Source organism: Porcisia hertigi, chromosome 32, assembly GCF_017918235.1.
Source record: "Porcisia hertigi strain C119 chromosome 32, whole genome shotgun sequence".
NCBI lineage: Eukaryota > Euglenozoa > Kinetoplastea > Trypanosomatida > Trypanosomatidae > Porcisia > Porcisia hertigi.
The window spans coordinates 1,269,233-1,288,000 of record NC_090591.1 but is presented as its reverse complement, the minus strand read 5'-3'; the positions used below and the strand labels follow the sequence as shown (position 1 = coordinate 1,288,000).

Below are 18,768 nucleotides of genomic sequence, written 5' to 3'. Positions count from 1 at the left end.
AGATGTTCACTAACCCCGCTATTTGCGGTTATGTGTAAACAAGGGTGTATACCACAGCGCGCTACAAGAGAAGACGAAAAAAAAAGACGAGAAAAAACAAGGGAGCGACGATAATAAAAAATCTAAGCGGCTTAGGAGACGGAAGTGCGTCTTATAACTTTTGTCTTGTCCCAACAGTGCCCAGTCTTATGGAGATGATGGACGAGGTGGGGGGAGGGGGAGAGAAGCGGTGTACGTATATATAGATATATATTTGTGCGCACACACACACACACACACATACACGCGCAGGCAACAACGATGTCGATAATCACAAAGTGAAAAGAACCAGAAAAACGATAAAAACAGAATGCGTGTTTGTGTTTTGCTTGATTTGTTTTTTTTTGTTTGAAGTTACTCCTGTTTTTCGTTTCTTTTCCCCCTTTTCTGACAAAAACTAACGGCAAAGAAAAAACGAGGGGAGAAGGACGAAAGAGTCCACACACACACGCGTGCCCACAAAAGCAAACCAAAGCGAAAGCGTGAGTTGTTCTCGAAGAAAGGAAACAAATATAGTAGACCGCACGGGCACCCCCACTCACACCTGCACAGAAGCGTAGAGGGGAGTGATACACAAACTGCTTCTGAGGAGCGCCGTTTGTGTGTGTGTGGGTGTGTGTGTGGGTGGGTGGGTGGTCAAAGATGAAATTTGCAGAAAAGGGGGGAGAAAAGAGAGGAGAATTATCGGGTTGGAGTTCAAGAGACGTTTTTTTTTTTTTGGGGGAAGGGGGCCGGGGCGGTGGGTAAATCAGACGACACCCATATTCTCACAACGGAAAGACACATCACGTCGCACGTCTCGATGGGTTCCCCCTCCCCCCCCCATCAGCAGCGCGAGACAAGGAGGCCCCCCACCGATCCATAAAACAAACCTACGGTAGTAGAGTGGTGACTGCCAGAAGGCGGGGGTGCACCGAAATTCACATGGGCGTCGATACGTGCCGTTCCTGCTCTACCGAATGGGAACCGAGTTCGACAGAGAAGAAGGGGGAATGGTGGAAGGGCCGGTGAGACCTCCAGACACCTGCCTTTGATTTCATTTTTTTTTCTTTTTGTCGATCTCTGCACTAAACTGTTTTTTTTTCTCCCCTTGAACATCAGTTTTCTTCGTTTGTCTTGTAATGTCCAAAAGTGCGCACATGCGAGAACATGCGCACCAACCAGTGAACAGCCCTGCACAGTCACACAGACACACACACACACACGCACAGATGCGTGTTTGCCTTTCAGGGCTACGAAGATACTTTAAAGAAAACACTGTGCCCTCTCTCTCTTTTTTTTCCAAATTTTCTTCGCTTATTTAGTGAACATCAAACAACAGGGAACAACGTCGACGACAACAACGATGGATAAAAACACATGAACAAAGAGGAGACACACCCAAGAGCACTGGAGCGAGTTGCTCCGCTGGCGTGGGGTAGCACACCTGTAAGCAATTCTCGAGTGATCATACCGTTGAGCTGTTCCCCCCCCCCCCCCCCCCCCACCCCCCTCTTTTACAAGGCCAAAGAAAAAAAAAAGGGGGCCCAAACAAATTGACGCTCGCGCGCGATAGAGAAATCGATAAAGCGAACGAGCGAAGAGGGTAGGGGTTGCCTGAACCTGCGAATAAAACACACCAACAGCGCCAAGGGAAGCAATAGAAACAACAACACGAGTCTCATCACACAAGGATATCTGGGTTGAGTGTGTTGTGAAGGCGACAGATCTTAGGTGGGAAGAGAAGCATCAAGACGAAAAGTATGGAGGAACAAAGGGAAGCCACTAGTGAGCCGCACATGCGTAAATCAAACCTGTGCGACAACATCTAGACGGGGACGGGGAACGGGGTGAAGGGGGGGGGGAACACTCACGTGTGAGCGCAAAGGTTGTAGTCCCCCCGCCCCCTCCGTCTATTCATCAGGTCACTCTCCATCCATTACGCTCGACAACCTCACACCAGCCAACAGCGACAAAACAAAAAGCATGCGCTAGGGGGGGGGGGGGCTAAGACACACATGCACACCGGATGTACTCCTTTTCTCAAGTTTGTCTTCGCGTTTCATTTTGCGTTACATGCTCCAACATGTGGGTGCCCCTGACGCCTCGAACTGTAGATCACCTCCTCTCCTCCCCTTTATGAGTGCATGTGTAGCATGTCGACATCTTTACCGCGTGTCTCACCTCATCTCTTCAGATGTCCAACGCAGCGGTTTCGAGGTGGGGCAGACGTGAAGAGGGCCGGGCGGACAGACAGACAGACGAAGCAGACAAGAAGACACACACACACACACACCAGGAGGACACAGCAATCACCATCTCGAAAAAAATCAACGACACTGAAAAAAAAAATGTACGCTGAGAACGAGCGACAAAGATTGAGGGATATGAAGGAAACAGCATCGAAGGCCTCCTCCCCCTTCCCTCTCTCATTATCCCTCCTCCCGACTCTATGCTGTGCGGTGGGGATATCGAGCCCCTGCCCCCCCCCTCACCCTCCTCCCTCTCCTTGCCATGATCTACTGAAACCCCCAGCACTCCATACAACATGACGTCCCTCTCTTTCGCTACAGGGGGGGGGGTGTACCGAGCGAAGTGCCTTTTAAAACACACACACACACACACACACACACACACGGGCACAAGTGCGCAAAGAGAGAGTGTGAGTGTGTGAGTGTGTGTGTGTGCTGTAGAAGTAAAACAGCAAGTGATGAGGCGAGGGGGAAAGCGGCGAGGCAAACACGTAGGGAGAAGGGGAAGCACACACACGAAAAAAAAAGGGGGAGGGGAATGTCAACCCTTGCATGGAGATCTGCACAATCGCAGAACAGTTGCTCCTCTGACGCTCACTCGTCAACATGCAAATGTGCCTCTCAGCCTGATGCCTTGTCTTGTGTCCCACGGACACCGCTGCGGCTTTCCACACCTCGATCGACTCTCTTCACCGGTGGAAAAGGCGGCCCCTAGCCCTGTGGGTCTTCCTCATCGGGGTTGAGACGCACGCAATCGTCGATGCGCAACACCGTCACAGCCGCCTCCGTCGCGAACTGCAGGGATTTCACTTTGCTAGGCTTCGGCTCCAACACACCTGCCTTGATGTTGTTGCGCAGCGTCCCGTTCTGCAAATCCAGACCGATAAAACGCGCGTCTGTCTGCTGACCGCTGCTCTGCGCCTGCGTGTGCTCGACACGTAGCTTCGCGACAAGGTCCGTGGCGTCAAGTGCAGCATTCAGCGCCAACACCTTCGGAATGACGAGTAGTGCCTCCGCGTACTCGGCAACCGCCAGCTGCTCGCGCGAGCTGAGCGTTCGGGCGAAGTTGTCGAGGTACACCGACACCGCAGCCTCGACGGAGCCTCCGCCAGCAACGACAGAGCTGGCGTCGCATGTGCGCGCCACAGCCCACAGGGCATCGTTGAGCGCGCGCTCCATCTCCTCTAGCATGAAGTAGTTAGCGCCGCGGCACACAATCGTGGCACACACCGCATTGGAAGTTCCAGATACCACAATGCAGTCGTCGTCGCCGATGCGCTCCTCGTAAACCCTCTCGGCCCGACCGAGCCACTTGGGGTCGAAGACCTCCTCGCCCTCGAGATCGGACATGGTGTGCACCAACTGTGCCCCAGTCGTCTTCGCGATACGGCGAATATCTTCCTTCTTGACACGGCGCACACCAAGAATGCTGTTGTCCACCATGTACTTCATCATGCTATCCTCGATGCCCCACGTGGTCATGATAACGTTGGCGCCAGCTGCGATCATCTTCTGAATGCGTTCCTTCGTAATGTCGAGTTCACGCTGGCGAATCGCCTCTGCCTTGGAGGGGTCCGTGATGGTTATGTTGATACCGAGCTTCATCTTGACAGCGCGCAGATCAAAGTCGATGAGAGCTATCCTCGCATCCTTCACCGAGGACGGCATGCCTTGTGCAGCACGCGAGAGGTTCATCGCAAAGCCTTGAATCAGTCGTGACTCGTGCAGGCTCTTGCCGTGCTGCAAAAGAACCGAGACTGCCTTACGAGGATAAACAATGTCACCAAAGTCGTTTACAGTCTTGACAGACATGATCGCATCCACTACAATCTTCGCGAACAGCTCCGCATCGTTGCTCAGGATTTTGCTCGACATGGAGGTGCGGGCGACATTCAGGAGGACATCTTTACCGAGGCTGTCCACAGCACAGCTGAGGTTGTCGTTCAGATGACGCAGAGCCTCGCGCATGGCAAGCTTGTAGCCGGCAATGATGGATGTAGCGTGAATGCCCTGCGACACGAGATCCTGCGCCCGCCTCAGCAACTCCGCGGCGAGGATCACAACAGATGTCGTACCGTCGCCAATCTCCTTGTCCTGTAGCTGTGCCAGATCGACCAGTAGACGGGCGGCGGGGTGCTCCACGTCGAGACTCTTCAGGATCGTCGCGCCATCGTTCGTGACAACCACATCACCAACGTCGTCCACCAGCATCTTGTCCAGGCCAATGGGGCCCAGCGATGACTTGACAACGTTCGCCACGGCCAACGCGGCAGTCACGTTCTCGCGGCGCACGGAGATACCGCTGGTGCGAGTGCCGTTGATGCCAAGGGCTGCTTTCTGCTTCGGCTGCATCTTCACTTCCTCGGCGTGTCTGCGTAGTAGGGGGTTGGGTGAGTGGGTGGGTGGGTGGGTGTAAAAAGGGCTGCGTGCTTGACACCTTTGTGTAGTATATCTGTATATACAAATATATATTCTTTTTTTTATGTGGATTGCGGGTCTAAACTCATAGAGAACTGTCCATCCAGCGAAACGCATATTGATGGCGCACACGCACATAAGTTGTGTGAGTGGAGAGAAGGATGGAGAGGGTGGAGGGAAGAAGGGAAGGGGGGGAGGGGGGGAGGGGAGGAGAGAAGGTGTGCGATGGTGTAATGAAACAGTACCCAACATTGGAGACGAAGAGAGAGAGAGAGAGCAGACCATGTGAAAGAAATAAATTTTTAAAAGGAGGTATAGTAGAGAGAGCAGTCAACTGCGTGGCTGACAGTAGCGCTCGCTAACGCATCCAGCCCTAGTGGAGGTAGCGCGGCACTGCATACCAGGTGGCAATGCCCCTCAGCAATACGTGGGCGCATGTGGCAGAGCGCCTGCACACACACACACACACACACGCGCGCGCGCGCAACCGTTGTCGACGCTCAGAGAAGCTCCTCCCTCCCCCCCTCTATTGACCGCTGTGAATGGACGCACTATGCGATGCCATCAGCATAGCATTATCACTCTCTGTAAACGAGTGATTCACTCTTTTTCTTTTGCTCCACAAGTTGAAAAGACCAGGGAGCGCTTACTCTCATTCGTGGCTCTCTCCCCTCCCCTCCCCTCCCCCCCCCCGACCTATGGAAAAAAAAACCGCACGTCAACTTGCAGTCTGATAAAACTCCTTCGCTTGATACGGCGCGTGTGCTTGTCTGCCATGCAACCAATATCTAGCCACGCTCTCACACAGACCCCCGCCACAAAAAAAAAAGAGCAGTGAACCCGTGTCCTCTACGTGTTCCGTGCGCTCTCTCGGAGTGCCCGTCAAAGTGCGAGAGGGGGGGAGGTCGAGCGCAAGCCTGTGAGCATGGTGAAAATATGCTGCAAAGGGAGGGGCGGAGGGGAAAAAATAAGAAAGAAAACCGCGATGAACGCGCGTTCTTTTGCGTTGAAGTTGAGACATCGCCTCCGATCCCCTCCCCGGCCCGACCAGCCCACGCACACAGCTGCCCTTGGCACTTGTTCTATGTCTCCCCCTGCCCTATCCAAAGCCCCATACGGCCCCGCACACACCTCGCCCCTCCCTCTAGTTGCGTCATGAAGACCAAGCGAGGGGAGGAGAGACAAGCCAAGGTGCAGCAGAAGGAAGAAAGGGCCGATGAGGGCGATGTGCTTACGACGGCGTAGTCAAGGCAACACACGCACGCGCGCGCACACAGAAAGGGGAACACTGTTTAGCGCAGGGGAGGGGGGAGGGAGGGGGTATACAGGAGTCATGAACACGAGGGAAAACAATGGGAGGAAGGGGCGGGAGGAGTATGGTGGGACGGCAAAGCTACTTGCGTCCAAGTTATCGCTATGAAGATGAAACCCTGCTGCTCTTTCGAAACGGGCCACGCCCCACGTGCGAGGCATACCACTGCCGACAGGGATGTATGAGAAGACAAAAGTACAGAAACATGCGCGCCTACAGCCTCGCGTGGGAGCAATGCATGTTCCTCTGGCGGTCCTCCAGCGCCTTCTCCGTGCTCCGCAGCGACTTGAAGTAGCGTACTGTCCGCACCTTCAACTCCAAGGTCGCATCCTCGTCCAGGCATAGCACCGCAGCCGGGTGCATCTGCAGCATTGTCGCAGTGCACATGTGCGTGACCCCGCCCTCCACGCACCGTGAAACCGCGGAAGCCTTTGCAGCACCGGTAGCCAGCATCAGCACCACCTTTGCCCCCATTATGGTGCGCAGTCCAACCGTCAGTGCCATCGTCGGGACGCGCGACACATCGTTGCCGAAGAACCGGGCGTTACTCTTCATGGTCTCCGCGTTGAGGCTTTTCACACGCGTGAGGCTGTACAAACTGCTGCCGGGTTCGTTAAACGCAAGGTGTCCGTCGGTCCCTATCCCAGCGAGGAAAACATGGATGCCGCCCACTGCCTTAATCTTCTCCTCGTACTGACGGCATTCCTCGATCAGATCCGGTGCGTTCCCGTTCAGTATGTGCCGGTTCTCCTCCGGTATGTCCACATAGTTGAAGAAGTTATTCTTCATAAAGTAGTGATAGCTCTCCGGGTGGTCTGCCGGAAGACCGACGTACTCGTCCATATTGAATGTGACGACGTTCTTGAACAACACACGACCCTGGCGGAACGCAACGATTAACTTCTGGTACGTGAGCATCGGGGTCGAGCCCGTCGGCAGCCCAAGTACAAAGGGCCGGTCCGCCGTCGGGCTGAAGTCGTTGATCGCTCGGATTAAATACTCCGACGCCACGTCCGCCACCTGCTCAGCCGTCTCAGAGATTATAATCCGCATAGTGGCTAAAAGGATGTAGACCGCTGGGGGCGGGGGGGAGGGGGGGGGGGCTTGAGGGCGTTGTGTGTATCCAGGAGTGGAGTGAAGCACGAGGAGCGCAGCTCAATCGCAGAGAAAGCTAGCAGACTAAAAGGAAAGCCTGAAGCGTGTGTGCTCGTTTCTGTGTCTGTGTGTCTCTGTGTCCATGTCACATACAAAGAGGAAGCGCAGCGGTGCGATCAAGCGGAGAAACGAGGGAGAAAGTGAGAGGGAGAGCGCAAGACCAGCCCAGGCACGCAGGTACCACTAAATATAAAGTTTGACGCCAGGATTGACATGTACCAGGGAAGAGGGCCTGCACATTCAAAGAGGAACAAGAGATGGATTAGACAGAGGCGCAGTGGCACCTCCCCCCCCCCACCCCCTCCCTCCCTCCCTCCCTCCCCTCCGGTCCACAGCAGGGATCCCTCCTCTTCATCACGACGATCATAACCACCTCGATACGCGCTGCTTTCCTCCACTGGGACGTGCACGCGCGTTCATGGTTGAATGGTGTGTCCATTCCGGAGCCCCGTTTATTAGCGCATGCGCACGCGGTTTCAAATTCTCTTTTTCTTCACGCGCATAGGACCGTGCAAAAAAAAAAAGGCGCGACACGCAAAGCAAAAACGCTGGACTATACGCGTGTACTACAACATATATAGAGCGGCTCTAATCAGAAACATGCTCACAAATACATCTACGCAGACGCACGCAAAGAAAGAGAAGCGATGGAGCGACCAACGAAAGATCAGCCGAAGTAATTACATGAAAACGTAGCCGATAAGGGAAAAAAAAGATCGCGAAAAATTAAAAAATCGAGTCGGTGCTGCATCTACTCGACCACGTACACAGGGCCGCCCAACCATGCGCGCACAGCACATCTCTTGACATGTCCTTAAAAAAAAAAAGCGTAGGTCAGAACAGAGGAACATCGATGGCAAAGTCAGAGAGAAAAGCGGTGGGTCTACAGACAGGGTAACGCGCAGGCTGAGAGACTAACAAACACACACATACATCCAAGAAACACAAAATGACACGCACATGCGTACAGGGGAACGAACAGTGGATTATACAATTAAAGGAGAACTTAAAGAGGAACCCAAGCACAAGTGTTGACTGCAATGTGATATACATATACATATATATATATATATATAAAGGATGGCGACCGAGAACAAAGACTACACGTATACACGCGCACACACAACAGAAAAACCAAGTGCAGACACAGTCTACAATGAACACACAACGAATAGAGAAAAAGGGAAGTGCGTGTGTGTCGGTGGGGGAGAGGGGGGGGGGGCAAAAGCAGCAGCAGTAGTAGCAACAGCAACAAATGCTTCGGAGAAAGAGAAGGCGTAGCCGGGGCAGACTTTGAAGGTAGAAAAAAAAGTAACATCAAAGAAAATGGAAAGAAAAAAAAAGTATTCATGTAGACACACACACAAAGCCGCATGCCGCCTTCTCTATCCGAAAAGTATGTGGATTCTCACACCTCAACGGAGGAAAAATCTTCCTATGATCCAAGTTTCTAAACATGTAATGGAAGACACGCTTTTTTCCCTGCAACACCCAGCTAAAGCATGCACTTGTCCGGCCACCACTCTCTCTTGCCCCCTCTTCGATGTTAACATGCCCACCTACAAATATGTGGGCACACAGACAGCGTATAAAAAGAGGAAACCAAAAATGAGATGAGCCCCTCGGCAATGTTAGGTCGCATTCAACTGTTTTTTTTCGTGTGGTACTTTTGATGCCCCGCCCCGTGAAGTGTTGCACGTCTTTCTCCCAACGTCATGCGCGTGCGTAGTGACGTTGTCCGTCGTCTTTTTCTCGCGGCTTTTTGTTTGTTTGTTTTTTCCTCCCACACACACACGCACTCACACACACGAACATGCACGAGTACCTGACCCAGAGGTGAAGCAGGCCGTGAAGAAGTGCTCGATAGAAAACCCAAGGACTAGGAAAGAGGGGAGGGCAATAAAAGAAGCAGAAACGTTATCGCTTTGCAGAGTATAACGCGCTGTGCGTGTGTCTGTTTGATTGCTTGATTCCATTTTATCTTTTTCCACGCAGTGCAGTGAGGAGAGGAAGAAAAAAAAAGAGGGCAAAGTGTTTCCCCTCTCCCCACTACCACCACCACCACCCCTACCCCCTATCGGGCTCACATCATCCCTGGTGTAGAGGAGAACAAAACAAAGAGAAAGGCAAACAAATCACAACAAAAGGCGGGGAGCGCTGAAACACACTGACGAGGCCGAAGAGAAGGAGAGACAAACAACGCTGCAACGCAAAAAAAAAAGGACATACTGTGGCGGCGGCGTGACAAGCGTGCATGTATTGTGCTCCTGAAACTTGCGTTCACACAGTAGCACCACGTATCCACGAGAGCATCCCTCTCCCCCTCGGACAACAAAAGAGAGGCGGCATATATACGAGTGCGTCCCACACACGCCCATACATACGCATTTCTGAGAAAGGGAAGCGGGAGAGAGTGAGTACCGGCCAAAGTGCGCAGATCAAAACTGTGGAACGGGGGGGAAAGGGGGATGGGAAGCCATACATCACCTGCACGGGAATGACGGTCACGTAATTATGCAGCACTGGCGCATAGAGCACCAGCCTCAGAAAGGCCAGAAGAAGCGAGATGGCCTACACGGCTGCCTGTGTCGTTTGGATTGGTGCACAAATCTCTGGTTAGCCGCCGCTATATGGGGCCGCAGCCGTCGCGGCACTGAACCTACGCGCTGTTCCGCCACCGTCTCCACCCTCCTCTTTTGCAAGTTGCTGTTGCTGATCTTGAATCAGAAGTCCCGTTGTTGAAGACGGGCGGGAGCTATTGCCGACGGTTGTGTTTTCAGGGCCGCTGCCACGGGTGTCGCCCATCTTCTTTTTGGGTTTCCGCAGGCTTTGTCGAGACTGGGACCTGAGCACTTCGCTGCACACCTTTGAATTCTTGAAGGGGTGGTACAGTGCACCACGTACGATACCGGTCTCGTTATGAGAAGACGGCGTGATGGAGTTGTCTGGGCAATTGATGAAGCCCGCGGCTCCGTTTCTACTTTGGTTGCTCGTCAGGAATACACTTTTACGGCGCGCTCGGCGAGATGCCTCAACCCCCTCGTTGCCACGGCTCTTTCCGAAAAGTGTATACATACCTAAAGGACGCCGAGCGCGGCTGGTGGATAACGTTTTGGTGCCGACGCCGTTCCCACCTAGTACCGAGCTGACAGCATCGCCTCCGCTCTTGCATTCATTCAAAATGACGTGGTTGTTGAAGCTGTACTTGTCGGCGCCGCCAGTGGACTTGGCCGGCGGTGGCACAGAAATATTGCGAAGCGCTGATAGAGCCAGCAGCGTGGCTGTGGCGCGATGATAGGCGCGCTGAGAGGAGCCGTCGCCAGGCAGTAGTCCACCGTCCTGGCGTTTCTGCGGCTGCGGGCGATGTCGCGAATCACCACCTTGAAGAGCAGCTGTTGAGCCACCAGGCAATGGTTTAGATCGCCGTTCTTTGCGTGACAGTGGGCCGTGTGCGTCGATGTTGCGGGAATGGGTTAAGCCAGGCGCGTACGGGCCTGGCCCGGCGTCGTGCATCTGCGGATGGACAGCCTGTTTTTTTCCTGGTTCGGGGGCCACCAAGTGCTGCGACTGCGGCAGCCTCTGCGCATGCGAGTGTGACGGCAGCGTCCCTTCCCTCAGAGGATTCGCCATCAAGGTGACGCCTGTAGAGCACACGTAGGCGCCCGTCGCATGCTCTGGGGCAAGCGGATCCAATGAGCTGCAGTTGTGGGTCAGTGCTGCGTGGCCATGTTTATGGTGTGCGTCCTTTTTGTGCATCGTGAGTTTGGCCTTCTTCAATTCGTCGGCAGTCATAGAAGAGCTCAAGCCTGAGGGGCCGTGATGTGTCCTCGTGAGACTCGACTCAGCCAATTCACTGTTTGACTTACTGCGACCGACGACATCCTTTTCCAGCGATGGTCCTGTGAGCGGGTTACGCGTGCAAGCACGGGAGGACGACAGCGACGTCTCAGCGGAGGGTTGGCTGGGTAGACAATGCTGCTCTGCGTGGCGCGGAAAGTGAAACGACGATTTCGAGAGGTCCTGCAGATCCTCAATAGCCGATGAGACGCAGATGGGGGCGATGGACAGGGACGAATATGTTGGGGTAGCCGCCGCCACCACCGCCAGCTCTTTTGGTGACACCAGCTTTGTGGCTCCGTTAGCCAAGGCAGTCATGTCGTCAAAACCCTTCCTAGATGCCGGCGTAGTCAGCATCACCTGCGTGTGGCTGTCAGCCACACCGTGCGACCTCAACGATGGCAGTGCGTTCCCTGTCGTGCTCTCCGACACCCACTCCAAAGCTTCACTGGGCGGGAGCGTGGCCGATGCCATCTGACGAGGTCCCGTCTGCTCGAGTAACTCACCCTTGTTGCCTTGCGCTGACACAACGCCTTCGGGACCACCGCCGTCGCGTGGACTACGGCGTCCGCTCAACTCTTGATTTGCAGCACCGCTGTTCTGCCTCCCCTTACGAGCCCGCAAGGTCGGTCGATTAGAGATGGGCGAGAGCAGCACTGACGACCCCTGTAGTGGAGGCACCGCCCGATGCGAGGAGGCCAACGAAACCGCATCGGCCATGCCCCCGGCGACCTCTGTAGTATTGGCGCCTATCATTGACGCTATTGCGGTGCTCGAAGAGGGAGACTTGCGGTAAAAGTGGTCGGCAAGCGCAGCGACTATGGCCTTCTCCGAGTTACAGGTGGTTAACATCGGCAGCTGCAATGAAGCGTCAGACGTTGGCGCGAGAACTGGCGACAATGTGGAGGTCGACACACCTGCCACCTTGTGTTTGTAAGCGCTCGTGTCATACACATTGGCCTCGAGTGTAGCCTTGGGGAGGTGCACATCACTTGAGCCCTCGTTGCCCGCCAGCAGTTGCGGCCCCTGCAGCTTTGGCGAAACCCTGTCACTCGAGAGGTGTGTTTCCAACGAGACCACGGCCTCGGGCCTGAGGCTGCTCCTTGTACTCGTTGTTTGATTCGGCGCATGCCGCCGTGTCGGCGAGGGCGCTGACAGCATGGAAGTGGACCGCAGCGGGGGCAGGCCTGTGGCAGCTCGAAGCTCAGCTTCGTAGCGCTCGCGGAAGCCATCGCGCGTGAAGTAGGGGAGCTCCATGAGCTCCGTGCACGTTAGCCGCTGAGCCGGGTCCGTCTTGAGACATGCGCTGAGGAACTCGAGCCAGTCGTCCGACTCGCGATGGTAGCGCTCCTTGAGTGTGTAGAAGATGCTGGTGTGTGGGAAACTGATGCCGTTGTACAGCGGGTTGTGCTCGAATATAAAAACCATGCGCGGCGGCACTGGCCCGCAGGTCTGCAGAATGAGGCACAACTGGTCAAGATCTGATTCTCCCGGGAAGAGGGGCTGGCCATCGGAGAGCTCGGCGAACATGCAGCCTATTGCCCAGACGTCCACCGGCTTACCGTAGGCCACGTCTCCGACCAACAGCTCCGGTGCCCTATACCAGCGTGTTGCCACGTAGTCCGTGTACTTTCCCTTGGACGACAGCTGTCGAGCGAAGCCAAAGTCACATAACTTTAGCAGACCCGATTCGTTGATGAGCACATTTTCAGGCTTCACATCGCGGTGAATGACATTGTTTTTGTGACAAAACTCGATACCGCGCAACAGCTGATACGTATAGCGGCGCAGCTCACGGTGTGAGAGGCCGTGCGTAGTGCTTTCCAACAGCTTCAGGATCGTGTGATCAATGAACTCGAACACGAGGTAGAGCTTCCCGTCCTTTCGGAAGACGTCCTCCAAGCGGAGGATGTTGGGGTGCCGAAGCAACTGCAGCATGCGCACCTCACGGCTGGAGGTCTTCCGAACGTGCTCATCCTGTTCCGTCTGCTTAAAACGCTTGATGGCAACCAGCTTCCCTGTTGCTCGGTTACGAGCCTTGAGAACCACACCGTAAGTGCCCTCACCGAGGATGTCGAGTACCTCGTAGGACTCCATCGACTTCACAGCCCCACCTTCACAAAGATGTGAAGCCCTCCTTTTTTTATTTTTTCCGGAGGGGGGGGGGAGAGGGGAGAGGGGAGAGGGGAGGTCGTCCTCAACGGGCTTTGCACACGCACGCACACACGCACACACACACACACTGACAATATAAAGGTATCTGTATAGAGACCTCAACGAGAGAGCAAAAAAAAAGATAGATGAAGCTCAGCTGGAAGCCCCGCTTTTTCCTCCGTCTTGCTGAAAAGGTGAGGAGAAAATGAGCCCCGCCCCCCCCCTCCCCTTCCCTTCCCTTCAAGTGCCGGGCAAAACGGCGGGAAGGTAGAGGGAAAATCCGTCCTCACGAACGAAAGAGAGAGCGGACAACAGAAGCGGCGGTGATGCAACCGAGCTGTTGCACCTCCCACGCTCTGTGTGTATGCGTGTGCGCTTCTTGACTGTTTAGTTTCTCTCGAGTGTGTATAGCGCCGGCAGAGAAACGCCAAGAAGGTGGAAAGGAGGAGCGAAGGGAGAGAGGTGACGAAGAGGCAAGTCGCAAACCTGGAGGAGGAGGAGGAGGGGAGGGGGGGGGAGAAGGAGGGCAAACCCACCAACAACACGCGTGCACGGAATGTAGTGAGGCGCTGAAAAAAGACAAAACATGAAAGGGACACACCAAATTACAGCGTGCGTGCGTGTGCGTGTGTGTGTGTTGGTGCGTTCCAGTTTGAACTTTTTTTGCTCAAACCACGAGAAGAAAACGAGTTGTGTAACCCCCAGAGAGCAGCTTCAAAAGCGTGGAAGGAAGGGGAAGGTGGTGAGATGATGAAGAGCGGCACAGCACAACACACCGTAGACGACGGAGATACGTGGGGGGAGGGAGGGCGATTGCGGAGACAAAGCAGTGAATAGTATGAGGGAGCTAAAAAAAAAAGCTTCGAGTAGACAAATTAAACGAAGAAAAGTAAAGAGCCAATCACTTACTTGGGAAACAAGGCGGCGTCCGCCACGGCTTGAGAACTCCGGCAGATACGGGAAAAAAGCGAATCCCTGGGTGGGCTAAGAGGAGAAGAAATGAGTGAGGGGGGAGAGGGAGCACACAAGCGACAGGTATAGACGTCACTCACGCATGCACTGTACACACACAGGAAAACACGGAGAAGTGGAAACGCTGAGGACAGCAGACGACGACACAGACTTCGATGTACGAACAACACCTAAACCGCAACCACAGCAGCGGCGACTACAGACAAAATGGAAGGGAGGTGAAGAAGAGAGACGGCATGCACACACACACGCACACACACACACACATCCATGCATGCATGCATATACGTGTGAGCAGATGTCTATAGACGCCGACCCTGTGAGCAAAGAAATCACAGAAAAAAAACAAAAAAGAGGAAAAAGGAAAAAAGTAAAACAGCCTCTCTACAATTTGGAGAGGGGGGGAGTGAAGGAGAGGATAGAGGCGTAGAGAAGTTCCAAGATCAGAAAGGAAGAAGAGAGGGCAGGGGAGGGGAGGTGAGAAGAGAAGCGGCACGAGAAGGGCTACCGCAGAGCTGTGTTGCGTTCCCCTCCGCGCTTTATTTCGTGTGTGGTGGTGGTGGTGGCGGGCCTGTGCGCCGTCCCCTCGGTGGTGTAGGCCGCTCACTGATGAGGTGATGAATGGAAAAAAAAAGAAGCAGGGGGAAAAGTGGGACCGTGGCAATATGGGGGTGTACCTTCGACAAGACAGGAATTGAGGGTAGAACAGACGGGAGTTAACGGCAGTCAAACTCACGTAGCTACCACACGGACAAACAAAACGCGCACTGCACTACGAAACTGCAGATTGTGTACTGCTGATTTATGTGAAGGCGTGTGACCGGCGGTATGTGTGGGTTACTACCTATCCGCGCGAGTCCTTCGGGCACACGCAGTGAACCACCACCATCATACACCCCAAAAAAAAAAAAAAAAACGTGTGGGCATTCACATGCATGCATGCGTGTATGTGTGAAGGTGCATACGCAATCGTGCGCATTTGTTGGGGACAGAGAGAGAGAAACACAGAGGGGGAAGAGACGCGGGAAGTGCCTTGATAATCAGAGAACGATAGCAGAGACCATCGAGCACAGCCCGTATCGAGCGGGGAGAACCAAGCTCCTTCACCGAAGAAGAGCCGCTTCGAAAGTGGAAAAGATGAACGCGGGGGAGAGAAAACGACGGAAGGAGGGCACATACTCACTTGTAGGCATCTCACATCAGAATGCACACACAGTGCAGACACGGGGCAGGGGGGGGGGCTTTAGGAAATGGTTCTGAGCCCCACATACATGCACATGTACATGTGCCCCGATAGGGTATGGGTTTGTTTTCTTCTATCCCGAGTCTTGCACTCACAAAGGCTTATAGTCATCGTGAGGCCTGGCGTTTGCACTGGCGCACGAGCTGGCCAGCATTAGGATACGGTAGCAGAGAGCGTCCAAAACACCAGCGCGAGCGCCTCCCGTACTGCGCGCGTGTTGGTGTGCAACGGCTCCAGAAAGGGATAAAGACAAAATGACGGCTTCGTGGCACCGCCACGGTGGTGCGCGTGAGCGGCACCACATGTGCTGGGTTCGGGAACGGAAGAAAGAAAGCGATCGGAAGCAAACCACTGCATGGTTTCCTCGTGCAACGTATTCACACCGAAGCCCGCGTCCACAACGGGTCCGTGTGACACCCCCGAGAACATCATGTCCAAACTCTGGTGGTAAACGTGGAGCAGAGGCTCGGCGTGTACCGTCGAAGGCGACTCCACGGCAGCGCGGAGTGCTTCCATCCACAACCTTCTTCGGGCGCGCGGCCCACGAGTCAATAAAGAGGCTTTAGCACGGTGCAGCGGAGACAGCACAGGCCCTGCTGCGGCGTTCCTCTCAATCAACGGTTCTGCTAGTCGCGTAACCATTGCCCCACACGATTCGCATAGAATCGCCAACACGAAGCGCACTGCGACGCGGTCTTGAGGAGAAACACCAATACCCCACGAAACAGCGGCAGGAGCCAGGGAAGACCCAGGACCCTCGACATCGACCCCTGCAGAAGGGGTATATGCCGGCAACAACGAGAGCTGCCGCATTAGCCACTGTATCTGCCTCGCCAAAGACACGAAGAAGGCGCCGCCGCCCCGAACAACGCCTTCTTGAGCGCTTCGCCACACAGCACGGCTCGAATCATGAGTGAACGCTACTGAATTTACCTCACCTGTACAAGGGCTCGGCAGCGTCTCCAGCAACGCCAAAGCCGCCTTACGCAACAGACCACCGTAGTGCACAGCCTGCAGTTGAGTCGGCGCTACAAGAAGAACAGAAGGCAGTAACGGCTGCGGCAGCCCTGCCTGGTCAACCGTAGCTTGCCAGATGACCGCGTCGGTGCCGTGCCTATGTTGAGTAGCAGCACACCGCTTTGTCCTCGGTGCGCTGGCGCCGCCATCAGCGTCTGTCAAAGCTGGCGTGAATAGAGGGGGTAGTGCCACGACGAGCACGCGGCTGTCATGCATGAGGGACGCATCTCGGTCCCCGGAAGCAACTGCTGCAGCGCAACTCGTCATGATCTCTTCTGCAGAGCAGCGGGGCCGTTGCGATTGAAACTTGAGAGAGGCACGGCACATCTCTACTGCATCAAGGACCCCGCAGTGAGCTAGCTCACAGACGCCGCTAGGCCTGCTCAAGCCGCGTACGTCGTCGAAGCTAAAGGGATGTCGCAGGAGATCGCGACACAACACCACTGGGGAAAGAGGCAGAGAAGAGAGCGCAGTGGGCACAGAACGTTCAGGGCTAGTCGTCCCAAAAACTGCGCTCTTCACCTGCAATTGCGTGAACCCACTCAGAGAGACCTGGTCCACAACGTATACGGCAATCGGCGGCTCACGGTGCGAGAGCCCGTCCAGGAGGGCAATCGCAGCAGCTCTCGTGGGGGCTTCAGCAGCATCGGCAAATAACGACATTGGTCCCTCACCTATTGCCGCCGCCTTAAACTCTTCACGAACTTCGCAGAGTCTTCTGTGGAGCTGGGTCATGTGGCGGTAGCCAAACACCTTCACAAAGGTAGGGAGCCGCTCCGGGGTGATCACGACACGCACACCGTGGAGGAGTGCATAGACAAAGAGTCGTATTGCGGCAAGCCAAAGGAAGCGATCGGCATTGCGGGTGGCATTGACGGCATGCCCGAAGGGCTCGCGGCCTATCACATGCTCCGTCAGCTCAGATATCACGCGGTCCTCTGTGGGGGAGCGCTCCCCACAGAGAGGCGACGGGGGCGAAAAGGGAGAAAGCGCTTTAGCACTAGCCGTGTCTGTGCTACTGCGCACCACAGTCCGTTTGCCCGCACCAGCGGCCTCCCGAACTGCGAAGTCCTCGCTAATGTCGGTGTTGCTATCCTCCCCAACCTCACCATCATCTGTAACGGCGCACATCCTCCCCATTTGTTCATTGAACGAGGTGTAAAACGTGCGCTGGTTCGCCAGCGTCTCTGGCGGCGGCAACCAGTCGCCTTCCGGATCGACGCGAACAAGCAGTACACGAAGTGGATGTCGCCGCAGCACCACTCCGTCCGGCGCCACTGACTCTGGAATTCCGTGAATGAAGAAGCGGGAGGACTCACTGTCACGGGCGAGTGGCAAGAGGCAAACACTGCTGGGCAACACGCAAGAAAACGTGATGGGACCCTCGACGGGTGGCGGTAGCGCTAAAGCCGCGCTGAGAACGGCGCCGTTCGGGGCGGCATGCGTCAAATCACACGCAAAGACCTGCTCTGGAGTGCGCACGAGCGTCTGCAGAGCTTGGCGGACATACCCCAATGCCCCGGCCCTGTCAATCGTTTGGGTCTCCGAGGAGGTCCCGGTGCGATCAGATGAGGCGAGAAAAGGCCACCAAAGGTAGTGCTGCAGCAGCCCGTGCAATGTGTTCAGTACAACTCCCTCCACCTCCGCGGCCAGTACATGCCACAGTACAGCGCTAAGGGGAGTGAAAGTGTCCGGTACGGCGAAGGTAAGGGCGGTACCGTCACGACCCGCAGCGCTCCGGTAGTCCCACTGACCCGCTGAGGACTCTGCGCTGCATATCAAACGAGCCCTTAGGGGGCAACCGACGCACGCCTGGGACGTATCACTACAGAGCAGATGTTGGAAGTCATCGTAGTCTCCGGCGGGGCGCAGGTCAGCCTCCACACATCGCTGTGTGATGTAGTCCAGCCAGTCCACATGAACCAACTCTTCCTCCTCCTTCCCCTCCGCGTGGTGATGCGACGTCTGAGAAACAGCTGCAGCGGTGCGGCTCGTGTCACCTCCATCGGAGCGAGGCACACATACTTGCCAGCCCCCGCGTGCGCTGAGGAGGCGCAGTACGCGCAGCAGGCGCCGGCGGGCACCACCGTCGCTGACGTCCCTTTCGCTAATGTTTGATGGGTCGACGATACGTGCTGCAGCCGCTGAGGTGTCAGCAAAGAAAACGAATGGCCTGTGAAGGGGCCAACTGCGGGAACGAGTGCCAGCGCTCGCAGACTGCAGGTAATTACTAGCGTCCCACCACTCCGCACAATGCGACAACATCGTTGCGTAAAGAACGGTCTTGCGACCCACCCCGTCCACCGCCGCCGCCATATGCATGGCAGCGGACAGCGATGGGGATGCATCGGTGTGGCGAGAAGGTGACCCGTTTGTGCTGGAGAGGTGCA

The 18,768-nt window shown here is 55.3% G+C and overlaps 4 protein-coding genes across 4 annotated transcripts; all 4 read right to left on the bottom strand.

Moving 5' to 3' along the window:
- Positions 1-2,981: 2,981 nt before the first annotated feature.
- JKF63_02697 (uncharacterized protein) lies at positions 2,982-4,622 on the bottom strand (the record flags this gene model as incomplete). Its single annotated transcript, XM_067898721.1, has 1 exon — positions 2,982-4,622. The coding sequence occupies one exon, from the start codon at positions 4,620-4,622 to the stop codon at positions 2,982-2,984; it is 1,641 nt and encodes a 546-aa protein (XP_067754878.1).
- Positions 4,623-6,213: 1,591 nt separating this feature from the next.
- Positions 6,214-7,053, bottom strand: JKF63_02696 (uncharacterized protein; the record flags this gene model as incomplete). The annotated part of the gene is made up of 1 exon (XM_067898720.1): positions 6,214-7,053. The coding sequence occupies one exon, from the start codon at positions 7,051-7,053 to the stop codon at positions 6,214-6,216; it is 840 nt and encodes a 279-aa protein (XP_067754877.1).
- Positions 7,054-9,771: 2,718 nt separating this feature from the next.
- JKF63_02695 (uncharacterized protein) lies at positions 9,772-13,089 on the bottom strand (the record flags this gene model as incomplete). The annotated part of the gene is made up of 1 exon (XM_067898719.1): positions 9,772-13,089. The coding sequence occupies one exon, from the start codon at positions 13,087-13,089 to the stop codon at positions 9,772-9,774; it is 3,318 nt and encodes a 1,105-aa protein (XP_067754876.1).
- A 2,425-nt stretch (positions 13,090-15,514) lies between these two features.
- JKF63_02694 (uncharacterized protein) lies at positions 15,515-18,643 on the bottom strand (the record flags this gene model as incomplete). Its single annotated transcript, XM_067898718.1, has 1 exon — positions 15,515-18,643. The coding sequence occupies one exon, from the start codon at positions 18,641-18,643 to the stop codon at positions 15,515-15,517; it is 3,129 nt and encodes a 1,042-aa protein (XP_067754875.1).
- Positions 18,644-18,768: the final 125 nt, after the last annotated feature.